General features: G+C 35.9%; 1 protein-coding gene across 1 annotated transcript in view; it reads left to right on the top strand.

The window, feature by feature from the left end:
• LIN52 (lin-52 DREAM MuvB core complex component) overlaps positions 1-20754 on the top strand; it is a 101226-nt gene extending 80472 nt beyond the window's left edge. The window contains exon 6 of the mRNA XM_074235743.1: positions 17715-20754. Coding sequence (XP_074091844.1) covers positions 17715-17770 — 56 coding nt within the window. The 3' untranslated portion in view covers positions 17771-20754. The remainder of the gene's footprint in view (positions 1-17714) is intronic.
• Positions 20755-21757: the final 1003 nt, after the last annotated feature.

The following is a 21757-nucleotide window of genomic DNA, read 5'->3' as shown; positions in this document are numbered from 1 at the left end:
CAATGTTCCACACTTTGGGGGAACCCTCTTGTTCTTTTTGTAAAAGAGCAGAGGGAATTATCTTCTCATCTCTTCTTTGGAGCCAGATCTGTTCTTTATAATTTTGCTTCATTTTTACTATTTTTGTGGTGGTTCTTTCCATTTTAATTGTTGCAGTCATTTTATGTAGTGTGTTCTTGGCTCTGCTTACTTCACTTTGGTTTTTTTGTTTTGCTTTTAAGATTTTTATTTATTTTGAATTTTATAATTTTTTCCCTAATCTTGCTTCCCTTCCCCCACCCCCTAGACAGTCTGTTAGTCTTTACATTGTTTCCATGATATACATTGATCTAAGTTGAATGTGATATGAGAGAAATCATAAGATAACTTTTTTTTTTTACATAAAGGTAATAGTCTTTGATCTTTGTTCAAACTCCACAATTCTTTCTCTGGATACAGATGGTATTCTCTATCACAGATACTCCAAAATTGCTCCTGATTGTTGCACTGATGGAATGAGCAAGTCCATTGAGGTTGATCATCACTGCCAAGTTGCTGTTAGGGTGTACAGTGTTCTTCTGGTTCTACTCATCTCACTCAATATCAGTTCATGCAGGTCCTTCCAGACTTCCCTGAATTCCCCCCCTCTCCTGGCTTCTAATAGAACAATAGTGTTTCATGACATACATATATACCACAGTTTGCTAAGCCATTCCCCAATTGAAGGACATTCACTTAATTTCCAGTTCTTTGCCACCACAAACAGGGCTGCTATGAATATTTTTGTACAAGTGATATTTTTGCTCTTTTTCATAATTTCTTCAGGGTATAGACCCAGTAATGGTATTGCTGGATCAGAGGGTATGCACATTTTTGTTGCCCTTTGGGCATAGTTCCAAACTGCTCCCCAGAAAGGTTGGATGAGTTCACAGTTCCATCAACAATGTATTAGTGTTCCTGATTTCCCACATCCCTTCCAACTCTGATCATTATCCTTTCTGGTCATATTTGCCAGTTTGAGAGGTGTGCGGTGGTACCTCAGAGGTGCTTTAATTTGCATTTCTCTAATAAGTAATGATTTAGAGCACTTTTCATATGACTATGGATCGCTTTGATTTCCTCATCTATAAATTGCTTCTGCATGTCCTTTGATCATTTGTCAATTGGGGAATGACTTGTTTTTTTAAAAATTTGACTGAGTTCTCTATATATTTTAGAAATGAGTCCTTTGTCAGAAATATTAGTTGTAAAAATTGTTTCCCAATATACTGCATTTCTTTTGATCTTGGTTACAGTGATTTTGTCTGTGCAAAAGTTTTTTAATTTAATGTAATCAAAATTGTCTAGTTTGTTTTTAATGATGTTCTCCATCTCTTCCTTGGTCATAAAGTGCTTTCCTTTCCATAGATCTGACAGGTAAACTACTCCTTGATCTTCTATATATGTTTTTTTTATGTCTAAATCCTTTATCCATTTTGATAGGGTGTGAGGTATTGGCCTAATCCAAATTTCTTCCATAGTAACTTGCTATTTTCCCAACAGTTTTTATGCAAGAGAGAGTTTTTATCCCAATAGCTGGACTGTTTGGGTTTATCAAACAGCAGATTACCATAATCATTTCCTGCTATTGCACCTAGACTATTACACTGATCTGCCACTCTGTTTCTTAGCCAATACCAGACAGTTTTGATGATTGATGCTTTATAACATAATTTTAGATCTGGTAGGGCTAAGCCCCCTTCTTTTGCATGTTTTTCCATTAAATCCCTAGAAATTCTCGACTTTTTATTTCTCTCTATTAATTTACTTACAATATTTTCTAACTTGTTAAAGTAATTTTTTGGATTTTTGATTGGTAGGGCACTAAACAAGTAATTTAATTTTGGTAGAATCGTCATTTTTATTATATTAGCTTGGCTTATCCATGAGCAGTTGATACTTGCCCAGTTATTTAAATCTGATTTTATTTGTGTGAGAAGTGTTTTGTAATTGTTTTCAAAAAGTTTCTGAGTCTGCCTTGGCAGGTAGACTCCCAGGTATTTTATATTGTCTGAAGTTACTTTGAATGGGATTTCTCTTTCTGGCTCTTGCTGTTGTATCCTGCAAGTCATATGTAGGAATGTTGAGGATTATGAGGGTTTATTTTATATCCTGCAAGTTTGCTAAAGTTGCTAATTATTTCTAGTAGTTTTTTAGATTTTTTTGGATTCTCTAGATATATCATCATGTCATCTGCAAAAAAGTGAGTTTTGTCTCTGCTTACTTCATTTTGAATCAGCTCATATAATTCTATTTTTCTTTATATATTAGATATTAAATATCTGTGTTGGTTCCTACAGTCATGTTCCATTGCATTCATATACCACAATGTATTTTTTACATTCCCGAACTACACAGGTGAATTTTTAAAAAGTAGAGGTAACAGACAATAAAAATGGGCTTTAATAAAAGACATATGAAAATTTCATTATACTTATAGCAAGATTTGATAGCATCTAAACACTGGAAGGAAAAATTGAATTAAGCAGCCAAAATAAATGCCCAAAGTGTAAATGTTAGGGACCTTAATGTACCTCTTTCAAACCAAACAAATATAACATAAATGATATATCTTAAATAGGATTTTAGAAAATTTAGTTATAATAGCTCTCATAGTTCCTGAATGGCAGTGGAAAGGAGTTTATATATTTTTAGCTGTTTATGGCAACTTTATCAAAATTAACTATTGACTAGAACATAAAAGTGTCATGTAAGCAAACTCAGAAAAACAAATTTTGAGCATGTCCTCTAATAAACACAATGCAATGAAATGTATAACCAACAGAGGACTTTTGAAGAAATGTATGTCAATTTAAATGGAGGTTAAGTAATTTAACTAACATAGACCTTTACCTAATCTGATTCTTTAAAGGAAAAGAAAACTAATTTTCCTATATCAAAAATTTTAAAAATGAGACTGTCCAGTAATAAAGAAGAAGTTAAGGAAATTATTAGAAGTAATATGGTAACACAACTGATCATTGAAATGTTCAAGAAAATGATCAAGAAAAATTCTTAAGTATACAAGTTAACACCACAAGAAAGAGAATTTAAATCCAAAAGGAAGTTATATAATCATGTCATCCTACTCTTCTACAAATTTATTCTTCCTTGACTCCCTCTCAGCTGTTCCAAACTTTCTTTATTGTGATCTTTCTTTCAGCAAAGTTCCTCATCTCTTGCTTTGCTCTCCCCTATTCAGCACCTCAGAAACTTTCATCCTGCCCTAACCTTTTTTGCCTTTACTCTAGTCTTTTTTTTTTTTTTTTTTTTTTTTTTTTTTTAGGTTTTTGCAAGGCAAATGGGGTTAAGTGGCTTGCCCAAGGCCACACAGCTAGGTAATTATTAAGTGTCTGAGACCGCATTTGAACCCAGGTACTCCTGACTCCAGAGCCTGTGCTTTTATCCACTTCGCCACCTAGCCGCCCCCTTTACTCTAGTCTTTAACAGAGTCCAGACCCTCTCAACTTTTGGCCTTGTTCCCATTCCTTCCCCATTTAGTATCTTTGAGGTTTAGTTTTCTCATTAGTATGAGGAGGACATTAGATTTGATCACCTTTGTGTTTCTTTTCAGATTTAATTGTGTTTTCATTATCTCTTCCTGAAGTATGTCCCTTCCATTATCTCTTCTCTTTTTATTTTCTATCATTCTTTATCTGCTTCTCTGTTATTATTAGTGATAGAATTAAAAAATTGAATACACATTCCATGCGAGTTATTATTTTATTTTTCTACTTGTGAAAATTAAAACCCACAGGTGGGCCACATAAAATTGTTCTGCAATTGTACTGCAGCATGTGGATATTGTGGAGAGCCCTGATTTAAACAAAAATGGTTCACTTACCCTGCTGCCCTCAAGTTTTTATCCTTTACCTTAATTGCATTTTATAGCAGATCTAGAACAAAATCTATGCTTGTTGCCTATACTGCCTCACTTTTCACTCAGTTTTTTTTAATTGTGTTTTCATTATCCCTTCCTGAAGTATGTCCCTTCCATTATCTCTTCTCTTTTTATTTTCTATCATTCTTTATCTGCTTCTCTGTTATTATTAGTGATAGAATTAAAAAATTGAATACACATTCCATGCGAGTTATTATTTTATTTTTCTACTTGTGAAAATTAAAACCCACAGGTGGGCCACATAAAATTGTTCTGCAATTATACTGCAGCATGTGGATATTGTGGACAGCCCTGATTTAAACAAAAATGGTTCACTTACCCTGCTGCCCTCAAGTTTTTATCCTTTACCTTAATTGCATTTTATAGCAGATCTAGAACAAAATCTATGCTTGTTGCCTATACTGCCTCACTTTTCACTCAGTTTTTTTTTTTTAAGGTTTTTGCAAGGCAAATTGGGTTAAGTGGCTTGCCCAAGGCCACATAGCTAGGTAATTATTAAGTGTCTGATGTAGGATTTGAACTCAGGTACTCCTGACTCCAGGGCTGGTGCTCTGTCCACTGTGCCACCTAGCTGCCCTCAAACTCTTTTAATCTACAAACCCACCATGAGACTGGGACCTCTTCAGATTTGCCAACAATTACCAAGCACTTTTTAAATTAAGTTTTTATTTTTTCCCTGTTTTTTTAAACAACATCATAATTTTGTCTAGTATCTCTTTCCTTCTCATCCTAGAGAACCATTTCATGTGATAAAAAAATTTAAAAACAAAAAGACAGATCACCATAATTAATATATCAAAAAATCTGAAAGTATACCATACTTGTAGGCTTTCTACCCCTCCAAAAGGGTACGGCACAGTTACCTTCTTTTATTCAGAACCTCTTCTTTCCTTGTTCTTTGTAATTTGTAGCATTCACTTTTGATTTTATGTGTGTATAGTTTTTTTTTTCATTTACAATGTTGTCATTTTGTAGATTGTTTCCTTTGCTTAATTCTGCATCATTTAATGTAGATTTTTCCATAGGTCTTGGTCATCCACCACCTATATTAATTCTTAGAGCATGCCATTACATTCATGTACCATAATTTGTTTAGCTATTCCTCAATCAATGGGCATATACTTTTATTCTGATTTTTTGACATCACAAAAAGTACTACTACTACAACTATTCTACCATTGCTCTTTAAATTGTCAAATTCAACTACATTTCATTATCCACCTTGATTTCTTGAAAACTTCTGACATTCCAGCTCAAGTCTAGTTTATTAATGCCTCCATAACATTTTTTGCATCTATCTCCCTTTCTCCACTTACACAAACACTAACATAGTATAGGCCATCATTCTATCTCACCTGAACTCTCATAGTAACTTTTTGATTAGTCTGTTTTCCAATATCTCTTAAATCCCTTCTTATAGCTGTCAAAATAATGATCCTAAAGAGGAAGTCTGGTGTCACTGCCTTGCTCAGAAATCTCTAGTTGGGGATACCCTCATTCCCCCTCCTTCCCATTCGGCTTCTTTTCAGATTTTTTCCCTTCATTAGGACTATCTTCTGTTTTTGGAACCCCAGTGCTTAGTACAGTACATAAGGTAGGACCTTAATAAAGAGACTATTGACTCTTGTATTTCATCTTAGTTCAATTCAGCAAGCATTTATTTAGGCATTACTAAGTGTCACACACTGCTCAGAGCTGTGAATATAAAGAATAAAACTAATCATTACCCTTAAGAAGCTTATTCTCTACTGAAGAGTGGAGGTGAAGAGAGAAGTAAATTTTAACATTATATACACAGTGACAGTGATTTCAAAAGGGAGAGAGCACTAACAATGAGGAGGACAAAAGGTGTTACCTGAGCTGAGTTTGAATTAATATAGAAGGCATACTTCTGGAGAAAATAATATATAAATAATGAAAAGGATTCCACCAACAAGAGAGACAGCGCTCTAGATTCAGACAGCAGTGTGAGTCAGTGTATAAGGGCAAAAATTATTGGATATAGTAGATGCCAAGTTGGTCAACACATAATTCAGGCAAACAATAAAAGTTTCATATAAGGATGAAAAGATAAAGTGGTTCTAGGCCATAATATCAAATGAAGAAATCAGAATTTTTTTTTATAGGCAAGAGGGAGCCATTAAATGGTTTAAAGAAAAGAAGTGACATAATCACTCAGTACATAAGAAAGATTACCTGGTAGTAATGTGTGGCTTGGAATGAAGAAAGGAAACTGGTTTGTTTCTAATAATATTTGTCCCTTTCAGTAGAATTAATTACACCCTAACCTATTTAATTGATCTACTCTAAAGTTTTTAGGCATAGATCCATTCATTCAACAGATTATTTTTTAAATATATGCAAAATACTCCACATGTTTCTGATTCAAGGAATTGTGGTACATAAAGTGAGCATCATTTGGTGGACTATTAGGATTTCAAAATTAAAATGAAAAATTCCAAAGTAAATTCTTGCTTTTAAATCTTCTAAAAATCAAACTATATTTAGCTCCCCTCCTTTTTTGCAAAGAATATGTATTAATAAGGTTATATCAAATGACTTGGAGTGCATAAATCATGATTTAAATTAAATCTATCTTGTATTAGAAGATAGATATGTAATGAAGCTTAAGGATTTGCAAAATTATTTACTTATTTCTCAGCAAGAATTTAGCTTCAGTTAAAAACCTATACCTCAAGTTTACAAGCAAGGCCACTTCTATTAAAATAAACAAACTATCCTAAGCTTAGAGGAAAGTTGGGCAGTCTATGGGGGAATTTTTGTGATATAGAGAAATCTCTATGGAAGTCATTTACAAAATATTGTAGTGAAAAATAGTTCCTCTTCATAACTCTATGTACTTGATATATCCCAAGCCTCAGTTTTCTTTGGATTTTGTGGTTTCATATGTAAGGTGTTCAGTATTTCTGTATATTCTAGTTGGTGTCATATCTAAGATTCTTAAAATATAAAGCTCCATTAAAAAATAATAATAATCTCAGCCCCTCCTTCTTCTACATTTCCTCCCCCTGTGCACTCATTTTGTATAATATGGTAATGATATCACCGTAGCAGTAATTACGGGTCATCTTCATTTCTTTCATCTCTGCCGGTTCTGATGGCTTCATTCCTTTGACGGAGAAGATTTGGCTCTGGGTGCTATGATTATTTTGTTAAGCGTTATTCGAATAGACAGGAGTGAGAGAAATTAATCAATCCAAATGCAATTAGCATCATGTTTAACCCAGTGATGGACGTCTCAAGGTGAAACAGCCAGGGGAGTTTCAGACATTATTATTCAATCCAGTGGCTCTTATCTAAATTATAATCAAGAGAGGTTTTTATTGGCTTCACAGAGAGGAGATGTAACTCTTTCCCAGCCCTAAGGGTCAAAAGAGTGGGCCTTCATCTTTCTAGCACTCTGGCTATTATTGCCAACTCTTTGAAAAAGGAGACACTTAATATCCAAGTCATCTAAATATATATATATTCTTATTTTCCTTTGGCTTGAAGTGGTCCTTAAAAAATGTCTGTAACCTTTTTAGAGATTATTGGTAAACCTGTGACCAAGTGGCATTACGGGTATCTGTTGTTTTATATACTTTTGTTTGGAAAGTCATTATCACTACTCTTTTGTCTAAAACCCACAAAGTAGATTATTATAGTGGGATATTAAATCCCACTTTATAAATGAGGAAAATAAAGCCTTGAGAATTTGATTAGTTTAAGGTTATATAATGAATATATCTCTGAGATTTACTACCATGTAAGGGCATGGGCAGTTCCTGACAGATCTGTGAGTATTTAATAAATATTTTAGTCCTGAGAATGATAGGAAAACATTGCCTGGATCATTGATTCACATTGCCTTTCATTCAGTTCATTTCTCTCCTTGATAAAAGGAAATGGATATATCCATGAAGCAGAATTTTAGGCAAAGTAAGAAATAAATACAATTGTGAACTTAATTCTGATTCCCTGAACACAAGTCTGATAAATATTTGGAAGGAGTGAAGAATTGATTGTGAATTTGAAAATTAGTCTTATTTTGCACCTTAGGAGGGCATGAAAAGGAGAGTCACAGGCTTTCATCTGAATGTCATACGATTTTTTGGATATTGGACAATTGAGATTCTTCCTTTTCTATCTTCTGTATCATGGTTGACATTTCCCAAGATTTCTCAGTCTTACTTGATATTTAAGAATGAATTTATTGGTTAGATGTCTTTGTCTGATGTAGGTCAGTATTAGTGCCGTCCAAACCTGTTAACTGTACAGATATACATGTTATTTGTTGCTACATTCCCTGGGAGTGAGTCACCTGTTAAATTTAAGGAAAATCTTTGAATGTAGATTTAATTTCCTGACTCACAAAGTAAAAAGTCTTCTCTTATTTACCATTTAGAAGAAATTCAATTTAGCATTTAAGGTCCAACTGTGTACAAATGCCAGATGCTGGGAATACAAAAGTGAAAGTCTCCTCAGGGAAGTGTGTTTTATTGCCACTTCCCTTAAATAAAGTTTGACTATTACAACTACACAGGTTTTTGAAAATTTTCATTTTCAATATTGTAGCTAGATAATAGTCTCCTAGTTTGAGTTCCTTCGTGCTCTATCAATTTATATAAATTTCTCCATATTTCTCTTAGTTCCACATACTTGTCATTGCTATGTTGCAATTTTTGTTCATATACTTTAATTTGTTAACCATTGACCACTCTATTGTTTTACTGCCTGAAAAAGTAATGTATCACTACACCACTGGAACATATTAGTAATTTTTTTCACATAATTCCAAATTATCTTCTGTACCATTTTTAGCTCCACCACCAGTCTATGACTTACTTCTTGCTACTCCTCTAACATTAACTGAGTTTCTGACTCAGTATTTTTGACAATTTGGTTGTAAGATAAAACTTCAAGTTGTCTTATTTTACACTTTTTTATTTTTAATGTTTTTGGTGTGAAAGTGATTGTTGATAGTTTGAATTTCTTCTTTTGAAATCTGTCCATATGATTTGACCACTTACCTATTGAATAGTAACCCTGAATCTTATATATTTGTTTTAATTCCCTGTGTTAGACATCAAACTTTCCAAAAAGCAGCTTCACATAAGATCCCAGACTTGGAGTTAGAAAGATCTGGGTTCAAATTGTCCTTTTTTTTCACTTGTTTATTTTGTTACCATGGGCAAAGTCCCTTAACTTCTCTGAGTCTTAAGCAATATTGTATACCTTGTACTTAAATTATAATCTTGGGTGGGTGCTTTACCATGAAATATAAAGTCTTGATGTCTTGATAAATTAGACTTTTATCAGTGTTGGCTAATGCAACTCTGCATTTTTTTTACTTGTATTGATCTTGATCATGTAAAAGTTTTTAAATTTCACATATTTCACCTACTAACAAACCCTTTACAAAAATAATCTACATGTATGTCAAAGACATTTTCAATGTATGAGAAAGAAGCAGGCAGACTTTATATTAGTTATATTACAAAGCAGGTCACCTTTTTTAGAATCACAGGTGAAAGGTTTCAAAAATAAAAATAATCCCTTCATGCTTGCTGGTCACTGATTTGAATTCAAGAAATATCTGTTAAGCATGCACTGTCTATGAGAAACTGCTAGCAGGTAAGAATACAAAGACAAAATGGAAAATCTTGCTGTCTTCTAAGATTTTACTTGGGTGAAAAACAATATTCACAGGATAGATAACTATAAAGTATAATTACATATAACAAACTAACATCTTCCACAGATCTCCCATATTGAAATTAATCTGTGATCTCCTATGGTTAACATCTTTCCAGCAGTGCAATTTGTGACTCATCTTATGTCCTTTTATTCTCTGCAACTCTTGTCAGCATCTTCTATAAGTCAGCCACAAAAAAGTCTTTCTAATATACTGGGGTAGTCCTCCCATTGTCTTAACGTTGCACGAATATAACAGTTACCAGTGGAATATACATGCTGTCCATTGATTATGCCCTGCGCTAACTTACGTGATTAACCTACTACCTTCTTTTCCCACCATATTTTTTCTTTTTTTTTCTTTTAGGTTTTTTCAAGGCAAATGGGGTTAAGTGGCTTGCCTAAGGCCACACAGCTAGGTAATTATTAAGTGTCTGAGACCGGATTTGAACCAGGTACTCCTGACTCCAGGGCCGGTGCTTTATACACTGCACCACCTAGCCGCTCCCCACCATATTTTTTTTTAGAAAGATTTTATTTATTTTGAGTTTTACAATTTTCCCCATATTCTTGCTTCCCCCCCCCACAGAAGGCATTCTGTTAGTGTTTACATTGGTTCCATGTTATACATGATCTCAGTTGAATGTGATGACAGAGAAATCATATCCTTAAGGAAGAAAAATAAAGTATGAGATAGTAAAATTACATAATAATATAATGCTTTTTTTTCTAATTTGACAGTAATAGTATTTACTCTTTGTTCAAAGTTCATAATTCTTTCTCTGGATACAGATAGTATTCTCCACTGCAGATAGCCCAAAATTGTCCCTGGTTGTTGCACTGAAGGGATGAGAAAATCCGTCAGGGTTGGTCATTACCCCCCATGTTGCTGTTAGGGTATACAGTGTTTTTCTGGTTTTACTCATCTTGCTCAGCATCAATTCATGCAAATCTTTTCAGACTTCCCTGAATTCCCATCCCTCCTGGTTTCTAAGAGAACAATAGTGTCCCATGACATACATATACCACAATTTGCTAAGCCATTCCCCAGTTGAAGAACATTTACTTGATTTCCAATTCTTTGCCACCACAAATAGGGCTGCTCTAAATATTTTTGTACAAGTGATGTTTTAACCCTTTTTCATCATCTCTTCAGAGTATAGACCCAGTAGTGGTATTGTTGGGTCAAAGGGTATGCACACTTTTGTTGCCCTTTGGGCATAATCCCAAATTGCTCTCCAGAAAATTTGGATGAGTTCACAGCTCCACCAACAATGTAATAGTGTCCCAGATTTCCCACAACCCTTCCAACAATGATCATTATCCTTTCTGGTCATGTTGGCCAGTCTGAGAGGTGTGATCCACCATATATTTTTAATGATGTCATAGTTTATGAGACTTCTTTTGCATAGTTTTTGTTGGTAATGTATTGCAGCCTCTTCATGTCCACTTTGTACCTTCAAAATTCAGTATAGAGGGGCAGCTAGGTGACACTGTGGCTAGAGCACCACTCCTGGAGTCAGGAGGACCTGAGTTCAAATTCGGCCTCAGACGCTTAATAATTACCTAGCTGTGTGACCTTGGGCAAGTCACTTAACCCCATTGCCTAGCCAAAAAAAAAAGAATACAAATAAAAATCCAGTATAGAGACCAAAACTGAAAGGAGATTCCTCATAAGCTTTTCTGACTTCAAGTTCCAGCAAAAATCCTATTTTCTACAGGAAACTTTTCCTGATCCCTATTACTGTTGTTTATTTCCAATTAAATTCATCCTGTATAGATCCCGTTCATATATAATTGTTTGCATGTTGTTTCTTCCATTAATTTTTGACTTTGTTGATAGCAGAGATCATTCTTTGCCTTCTTTGTATCCCTAGTGCTTAGCAGTTCTAGCACACAGGAGACAACTTAATAAGTGTTTACTGACCAACTATAGATAGCGAAGATCTCCATATGCTCCTGATGGTAGATGCTATACTAATGTTACATCAAGCCCCATAACATTGCAAAACCTTCTAATGAAAAGTATGGGGTGTTCACCTCTCTAGTATGAGGGTTCCATGGGCCCTTTTCAGGTTGCTCATCCATTTTTGGCGTTTTCACCCAGTAAATAATATCATCAGATAATTAAACCAGGTTGAGGGTAACAACAATAACCCATTGATGAGTTAGGATAATGTCTACCCCAAGATTGTGAAAACTTCCTAGGCAGAATGAGCAGATAAGAACATTTTGTTCTATTTACCATGAAGATAGCTGAAAGCAGGCATTATGGAGCACCCACAGCTTGGTTAGGCAATAACACACCAAGGTTATCCCCACAGCATCCTGGGACATCACCAATCATCCTGACTTTTGTCTTGCCATGGGACCTTACTCTCAGAAAGAGAGTAAGGCTTTTGACTTTGCAAAACTCTGCCTCCTTAAATCCATTTCACACACACACACACACACACACACACACACACACACACACACACACACACTAAGATATAATCCATGATGTCTTTGGTCCTCTTCAAAAAATGAAGGATGAACAACAAATGAGAAGCATAAATATACTCAAAAGAATTCTAAGTTTTCACATGGGTGAAGAATACCTATTGCCAGATTATGATATACAGTTAAGAGAGCTGAACTTTCTATATATTTCTCTGTTGGATAGGCAGTATCACGAACTGAAAAGCATTAGCATTTTGAAGAATGTACTTCCACCATTGTTACTGAACAAAGAAGTCTTTCTATGCCACCAGCTGGAAGCAGGGACAGTCTGTGATATTAGAGGATCAAATTCCCTTTCTTCTCTCCCCCAATATTCAGAACATTACTCTTAATTCTTTTGTATCTATATATTGCCTAGTATCTACTTGACACAGTGACTACCTTCCTTTCTTTCCTATTATGGATGAGTCTTCAAGGATGCAGAAGATTTTTAAAAGAGTAGCCAAATGCCATAAAATTGACAAATGCCATTACTACTTCAAAGAAGCCTTCTCTGTGACTGGTCACCAAGGCATCATTTCAGGACACAGATTTGAATTGAATAGGATTTCTAAATCTCCTTTCTGACTTCCAGCCATAAATTGCTGTCCAGTATAGCTCAGTGGAGTATGACTTCCAGCTTCTGGCCTTATGACTTGGTATTTGATCTTCTATTACAAATAGTGTTTCACAGATATGAGTCATTCACATTGCCTTTTGCTTTATTTTTTCCTGATCACCCAAATGTCTTCTAGTGCATTTGGTTGTGTTGTTCTTAGAGATGTGGGAGAACTATTAGTAATGATTCCCTCTATCTTCATTGCATTTTCCCTGTTATTTTGTAATACTGGAAGGAGTATCAGCACCAGTAGTTTTCATTTGGGATTGAAAACCAAATGTCATGTCTCTATTTGATTAAAAAGTTACTTAACCTTTAAATTGTTTCCTACATAAAGATCCAGTGGAATTATGTTAGGCAGCTGCCTAGAAGTTAAAATCTGGAAAATCTTTGTAATGAAACCCATATGTCATGGGGAAGGGATGCAAAGCCCTGGCAGAGTGGGCTGATCTTACAAGAGATTCTGTACCCAATCTTGTTAACCAGGGCAACTGCTGGTAATCCCTCATTCCTTCACTCGTAAGAAATCAATCTATACCACTGAATCTTTTTCAACCAGCCACCACAAAATTTACTGCAGAAAGCAGTTTGGGGACAGTCATCATGGAAAAGGAGCCAAAGGCAAGGCTAAATGCAGGATTGCAGAATTGGAAGTTCTAAAGAAGAGGCTATATTAAACCTTGTTCCTCCCTTTCAGCAAGAAGAGACAGAGTCCTCCCTTCAGCCCTGACCTTTTTAAGAAGATATCTGTGAAATTCGGTTTAGAGAACATGGTCCCATCATTCAACTGGCATAAGAATCCCAATTATTTACAGTTACAATGATTCCAAGTCTTTGGATATGTGGAAGTCCTAGGGCAACTGATAAGAAGTAATAAGATTATATTTAAAGTTTCATTGTAATCTACCCATTCAGCATCTTAAAATTGTATAAAGCCAAAAGCCTCTTTCCCATACTAACTGGAATAATTCATTTATTAACCCAATGGAGACTATCTTTTTTAAAAAATTTATCATTTTGCAATGTGTACACTGCAGCTACAAAGTTCTATAAATCATAATTTGACATGGAGGGATCATGTTACTGTTCTTCACAGCACAAATTGTGGCATCTGTAGATTGACCGAGCCTCTGACCACAGGCATAATGTAGTGGTAGCATTTCTTTCTCTGAAGAAAAAAATCTGGCTGTCTGATTCTGTGAATAAATAACACTGGTTTGAGACAAGACTAGTTTTATTAGGAGCATTGTTGTATTTTGTCTTGTTTTGTCTCCTGCCTAGAATATAAAAGGAAAACTAGGGATTGAGAGAAAACCTGGAAAAAAAAACAAACCAAGCTTAGAAGGAAGTCATCTTGCCCTGTCTTAGAGAACTAGGAATGCATGAATTGTATCAATTGCTGTAATTGTTAAAACCTGAATGAAAGAGAGGAAACAAAACAGGAATAAATTTCATAAAATTTCTGTACCATTTCAACTTCTACATGGAAAAAAGAAGTTTGGGGTCTTTGTTGGGAGATTTTTAGTGATATCTATCTATCTATCTATCTATCTATCTATCTATCTATATAGTGGTATTTGTGTGTAGAAGAAAAAAGAATACAGACCAGCAGAAGGCTGTCTCCTGCTCCTAATGGGATTTTGTAGCAGCATGTGTGTTTGTTTCAGAAGTCAGAAATGAACAGATGTTGGTATAAATTACCTCTGTGTCTGATGTCTTGCAAATTAAAAGCGCGGTTGGCATCACTAAACAATTTCCCCAGGTTGGGGGGTGGCATTTAGCGGGTGGTGATTATTGTAGCAGGTCGGTAAGAATCTTTAAGCTGCAGCAGAGCACGATAGCGTGGATAAAGAAATGAGGAATAAAAGGAGAGGTCTGTGAATTAATCAGAAATGTTAACATCTCTGATGACAAGTGAACAGGAGGGCACGTGCTCTGGAGCAACCCCCAACCCACAGTAATTTCTCTCTCTGCACAGAAGGGGCTGGTGCTTGCAGTCTGATTTATAGGGCGCAGCCCTCTTTTGGGGAACGGAGGTGTCATGCATTCGTATATCTCCTATATGGGACTGGCAGGAGAGAAAACTTTCTCTTCTCCCAAGTAGATGATGATGTCTTTTGAATTGCTTCTACTTTTACAGTGGTGTCTGCCACTTCTGCAATTGGATTAGGTTGTAGGGGGAGGAATGATTGAAGAGGAAAGGATCTGTTAAATTCAAGAGGTACAAGGCACTGGAAGAGATTGAAAAGTTCATCTTTTTTTGTCTTTTTAAACTCTTTTGATCTCTCAATTAGATTAAATCTTTGCTCATTGTGGCATCTTAAAATATTGACAACCTTTCATTTTGGAAAGACATTGGAGAATAGGCAAAGATCCAAGGGACATTGAAGCAAAAAGTGCAGCAGGGTGAGTGTAATTAGTGAGACCAGTGGCAGGGCTCCAGGCTCAAATGCTTTTGGTTACAGGGATCTCAGCCAACTATGAATTTCTGCATTGCCCCATGGCAACTTTCAAGAGAAGTTGAACCAGCTATGTTCTAGAATCATTCATTCTATATGCTTTTGGAAAGTCCTCAGGCAACAAGCATCCTAAGGCAGGCAGGCAGCCCAGTAAACTAGACCAGATTTTTTCATCCCACAAATCAGATTACACTCTCTATTAAAAAGACCAAGACAGATTTATATGAAGATAACCAAATGAGAAAAGGGAGTTTCTTTGGAACTTCTGGAAACTGGTGATTTCATACCATTGTAGCTTCCAGCCTGGATTAAAGGCCTCTTCTGTTTCCCATCTGGAGCTATTTGACCTTTCTGAGGTTAGATTTTCCTACCTGTCCAGGGAAGGATGTTAAACCAGCTGATTTCTAAAGTCCCTTCTAGTTCTTAAGTTTGTAGTCTTATAATCATGGTGCATACTTGTGAACTGCTCTGGAGGATGGAATCCCAGGGGTAGTCTTTTCTTTTTTCCTTTATAGTCAGTGACCTAGAGGCTTTGCTAAAGTGAATGAGAATACTGAACTATAATGTTGTCCTTTATAAAGACTATAATCAAAGAAAGTAAGAAAGTCATAGTCAATTTGGGAGAGTCAGCATTTCTGTTCATAAACTACTGAAATAGAAATTCTTATTGTTATTATGAGCTTCTTTGGGCTGTTTTCTCATTTATAAGTGAGAAAAATTGGGTTAGTATTATTTGTATTACTTACCTCATAGGGTTGTGAAGAAAGTGCTTTGTAAATATTAAAGTTCCTTTAAATCACTATTTGTTATTAACCTGAAAGAGTTATGTGGAAGTAAGTAGCTATCATCTTTGGAGTAGTCCACATTCCTGAGCCACAAAATGAAACTAACCCCTCCCCAGTGAAAGACCTCTCTCTTAGTCTTCTGCTTTCTGAAACTTTATGGGAAAAGACCTGCCATCCTAATTTCTAAGAACTTGGCTAAAATAGATATATGCTGAGCATCACAAGGATTGCTCCCTGACTGGTCCTTTCCCTCTCTCTCCTGGGGGTTTTGGTGTTACATTCTCTCTTGCTTGTACTTGTATTTGAATCTCTTCTTAACTTAGTGACCAGCCTTTGACCATGGACAAGTTATTCTATATCTGATGAACCTTGGTTTTTTTCATCTGTAAAATGGAAATAATAATTATTCTATTCACAGAATTGTGGAGATCAAATGTAATAATTTGTGTGAAGCATTTTGCAAGTTTTAAATCTAGGAGTAGAATTGAAAATGCATTCTTTCAGTATTTGTTTTATTTGTAGAGACTCAGTAAGGAGGCTAATATTGACAACTGGCTTATTCTTTCAGATAATTCTCATTTCTTCCTATTCCTCTAGACAGAGCCAAAACACCATTAGGAGCAGTGAATTGAGCAAACAACGTATTTATATCATAGAATCATTCAATTATCAGGGACTTCAAAGGCCTTCTAGTTTAACCCTCTTACTTTACCAATGAAGCAACTGAAGCCCTGGGGGTTGGCTTGCCAAGATCACATATAATAAGCATGGATGTGATTTGAACCCAGCTCCTCTAACTCTAGAGCCAAGGCTGTTCCCAGCACAGCTCCAGGTTGCCCATTCTGGCTTTTGGGACTATCACTTCTTACTTTTCATCAGTCCTGAAAATGACTGAGAGAGTAAAATGACAGTTAAACCATATAGGACACTTTCATGCTTCTTTGGACAAAATGAACACAATTGAGGGCTTAAAAGCATTGGATCTTGTAATTGAGAAATGTTACACTTTGATTTCAAAGCCTCATGTGTAAGAAAGTAGCTTTATAAACCCTGTTGTGACTTCAGCACCCGAGATTGATGGTGCTGAAAGTCAGAGAGAGACACATAAACCCTGCCTGGCTATATTAAATATCTAGGAACTGACAATGCTAAGAGAGAGAAGACCAAAACTCTATAAACTCTACTTTATTATATCATCCATAGATGAACTGCACTCAGGGAATATAAACTGTGTTATATTACAGCATCCAGGGACTACCACTCCTAAGAGATGGGGGCAAATGATCTCTAATTTCAGAGTGAGATTATAAACATCCAGAGGCCAAAAACCTGGAGAGGTCTCTCTAATTTCAATTATATATATGAGAAGCAAGCAAGACCTTTGTGACAGAGAAAACATGTTAGTATTATACCATTTATAAATTGATAATACTGAATAAGAAAGACCATTTTTCTACTATGACTGAGAATTCCATTGTGATCCTTTAAGAGAAGAATGGGGGTGATAGCCTGTGGGACTTTTTTCCCTGGACCTTTTAAAGTCCTCAGAAGTTGTCCTGTACTACTGAATCCACAAACTGAATCCATGCAAATAATTTTAGAATAATTGCCAAGTTTTGGATAGGCTCTTGGTTTTCACTGTTTTCATAGATATGCTTGGCATCAGAACTGAGGCCAGTTTTAATCAGTTTGTCTTCTCTAATCCCATTACCAAGTATAATGTTTATATTGATTCCTCTTTTCTTTTATAATTTCAGCTAGAGAGATGACTCGGGGAAAATTTCTCAACATTCTGGAGAAGCCCAAGAAATAAATGCAGCTTATGAATAAAGATATTCAGTGGACTATGAATGTTCTTCCTTCCAGGACAGACCTGACAGCCCCACCCCAGCTTCCTCAGACCTGGGGTACATCATCAGGAATGAACCTCTCTATTGCTTCTGTGGCTCTGCTTCTTGTGGAAGACATTGGTTGGGAGAATAGGATCTGTTCTTTATAAGGATCATGTATCTATCTTGAAGTAGCCTAGAATGTTCTAGTCCTAAGCATTCACACCCTGAAAAATAGGAACTTCCTAACATATCATCTGATTGTAAAATTCCTTACCTCTCATTATAGTTTCATTTCCCATCATGGCACTTATTCTTCCTTCTAACTCTATTTCTTGGTAAGGAATAGAGAGATAGGAGGGGCTTGATGAATTGATCCTTCTAAAATTATTTTGTAATGTGAAAGCTCTCCATGATGGCACTTTGTATCATAAGCTATCAATTATATCATAACTCCATGAGAGTCGTCCAGTATCAAACTACTATAAGAGGCAAAGAAAAAGGTTCCTCCTATTTTATGATTAGCTTCAGGCAGGCAGTTGTGCACCAGCCTAGTTCAGTGAGTCACTAGCCCAAAGATGGGAAAAAGAACAATTTGGAAGAGTCAGAAAGTCAGAGGATAGAAACTCTGTTTAACTTAAATATAACTGTCTTGAGGGGTAGGAGCATTTATCCTTTAATCTATATTACTTCATGCACATTAAGATAGTTTGGCTAAGAAAAGATTTCCTAGTTCAGATATAACTATTCCAAAATTCTGTAACCACAGGTATTACAGAGGATAGGTTAAAATCCCAAACATGAATTGAAATATCAAATTTTCTTTTCTCACAAAAAAAGTCTACATTTTGCCAGTCCCCATGTTTTAAGAATTACATTGAGAATTTGAGTTTTCCTAAACTCCACTGGGATATCACCTGCTAAGACATTTGTTTGGTGGTAGCAAACTGTCTTTCTTTGTATTGCAGAGACTTTCTGATGTTCTTTGATCTTAATTATCTGTAGTGGTGAGGAAAATTTTCTCAGCTCATCCAAGGAGACACCATTTTAAAAATTGTCAGTCAACCTTTTTTTATACTTGTGCCCTGTTTTTTTGGTAGTAGAATTACTATTGGTTTTTTTTATCCAATAAGAAAAATTAGAAATGAGGGGAATCTTACGTTAGATTTCGTTTAGAAACTAAAACTTTTGAAGTTTCATTTCTAAGATAAATATATTGCTGACATTCCTATATCTCACTTAATGTGGTTGAATTCTGTACATTTTATATGTGTGTGTGTGTGTGTGTGTGCATGTGTGTGTATGTAATCTAGCTCTCTATATGTATGTGTGTGGGTGGGTGTGTCCTTCTATCCCAAATAATTGTCCTAGTGTTTTATTTTTCTCTTGTTGTGTATTTCAGAGAATTGATAACTAAGGTACAATTAGTGCTTTGGGAAATTAAAAAAATTGAGGAATATTGGAATATGCTTAGAACTCATGTCTATAATTTGAAACTCTGTGCCACTTTTGTTCTTTTTAATCTTAATTTCTTATTCACAGCACTTAACTTGTCTTCAGCAGTGCAGCAAAGTAGATGCTTTAAAATTGCAATATTTATGGGTTTTGTCACCCTTAGAAATGTTAATGATGTATTTTTATATTGATAATATTAGTGTATATACAGTGTATGTATGTATGTATGTATGTAACTTTACATGTGGTCAGATTATAATTTGTATATGGTGGTTGCTGTCATAATAATTGAACCTCATTTTTAGCAGGGCATGGAGTTTTCTAAAAAGTTTTGAGGAACATATTTAAACCCTAGTCAACATTGGAAAGCTCTGCATTTAATATTAAATAATCCAGTTATTGTATGGGGTAAATGTATTAAGCATCTAGAAATGGCTTTAAACTCCTTGGAGAATTCTACTGTTTATATATAAGGTACTACTATAATATTAAGGAATTTTAAATAGATTATTTTAAAACAGATAATCCAGGAGGGTAGATTCATTAACATACTGCTAAACAATGGTTGATGACAAATTGAAATTGTACCTTGCTTATTCACCCTGGATTAATACAGATTTGCACAGGAGACCCCTGTAGTATTTTTCTGGATTCTTTTCAACATTAGTACCTAGGTCTGGCCCTAGGCAAAAGTGTAAAGTAGATGATTCGTCTTTGGCATTCATAAACCCTTTCCTTTCAGCACCTTTCACTTCCCCCAAGTGCTATCCTACTGTTCCCTGGCTAGTCAGAAAGCCTATCTGATTCCTGTGTTCCATCTAGGCCTGCCATCCTCAGGCATCCACATTATTTTTGTTATTTGTGGACTTGTCATTGCCCCTGTGAGACTGTAAACTCCTTAAGGTCAAGAATTATATTGTTTTTCATCTTTGTATCCTAGTGCCTAGCACAGTGCACCAAGCGAAAGAGTTTAATAAATGTTTATTGAACCAAATGATATTCCATGTTCCTGATCATTTCTTCTCTTCCCTCTAGCTCCCAGAGTTTATCGTCCCAGCCAACTCTATTATTGGAAAACAACTCTGAACCAAACCCAGCCAAAGTTATTACTGACATCTGCTAGTGTCCTATTCCTGCAGCATTCCTGGATATGTAAAACCTAATTCAAAGAAATGAATCTCTGCTGGGGTATTTCAGGAAAAGTGACAGGGCTATTAGAAAAAATTGGGGGGACCTGAGAGATTTTAAATCATGAGGAAGAAACTTGGGTCTAAGATGAATTCCTGAATGGAGGAGGCACACTCTTCAGTTCTCACATACCTATTCTAGAAAAAACCTAAAATACATACCAAACCAAATTATGGTCACAGAATCCAATGGAACAGTGATTGCTTCCTATTTACCCCCCCCCAAAAAAAAGTGGCCCATCATCTCATAGGCCACTAGAAATGAGGCCTGCCAGCAAAGCTCTTGCCAATGCATCCAGCAGCCTCCCAATGCAAGCAGAGAGGGACACATATAGCCTGCAAGGCTATATGTAATAAATGTTTAGTAAATGTTTAATGTTTAGTAAGATCATGTTGGACTGACCCACTCACCCCAAAACATAGCATGCAGCAGAGCCTAGCCTTTGCCCAAAGCTTTAATTTAAAAACCAAAGCTAGAGGCATCATAATCACTAATTTTTATATAATTCTTTAAGGTTTGCAAAGCACTTTATATAAATTTTCTAACTTGAAGTAGTTACTAACATAAAAAAAAACTATTGAAGTCTAAAGATAAGTAAAAGCAGAAAAAGGGATGGTGGGAGGAATGGATTTTCCACACGGGGTATATCAAATCTAGATAACAGAAAAAAAACTGAGGACAGAGCCAAGATGGCAGATTAAGGGTAGAAAACCCTAGAAGTACTTCCTCAGACCATTTCAAATACCTTTAAATAATGACTCTAACCAAATTCTAGAGTGACAAAACCTATAGAAAGACTGAGTGAAACAATTTTCCAGCCCAAGACAACTTGGAATATCCACAAGAAGAGTCTACACTGGTGTTAACAAGGGCCACAGCACAGCCTGGGCTTCATCAGAGCAAATAGGCTCCAGTTATTCAGGAACTGTCAACAGGGTGCCTGCGTCCAGGGAAGCAGGGATGGTTTCCAGACCTCTCTATCCAGGGATTGCCAAGGACAACTTGGAAAGTTAGCAGGAAAACATTGCTGCATCAGAGTGAGCCTGGAGCCCAATGCAGCATGGGCCTCAGTGCAGACTGGGCCCAGGGAACCAGGAGCAGGTCTGGGAAGTCACTCGACTAGCCCCCACATCTGCTTCCAGAGCATTCAGGCCATAGAGGATTAAGTGGGTTAGGAGAGCCTTGCAGAGGTCTCTTTGCCATCCCTGAGGCAGGACTTTTGCTTTGCCTATACTCAGATTCAGGTCACAATCTGGGCCCCAGTCTCAAGATAAAGAGCTTTCCAGCTGTAATGGAAGAGGAACTCTCCTCATGGTTCCAGGGCAAAG

The sequence above is a fragment of the Macrotis lagotis genome, chromosome 4 (genome assembly GCF_037893015.1).
Source record: "Macrotis lagotis isolate mMagLag1 chromosome 4, bilby.v1.9.chrom.fasta, whole genome shotgun sequence".
In the NCBI taxonomy this organism is placed as follows: Eukaryota; Metazoa; Chordata; class Mammalia; order Peramelemorphia; family Peramelidae; genus Macrotis; species Macrotis lagotis.
This window is presented reverse-complemented; position numbering and strand designations above follow the sequence as displayed.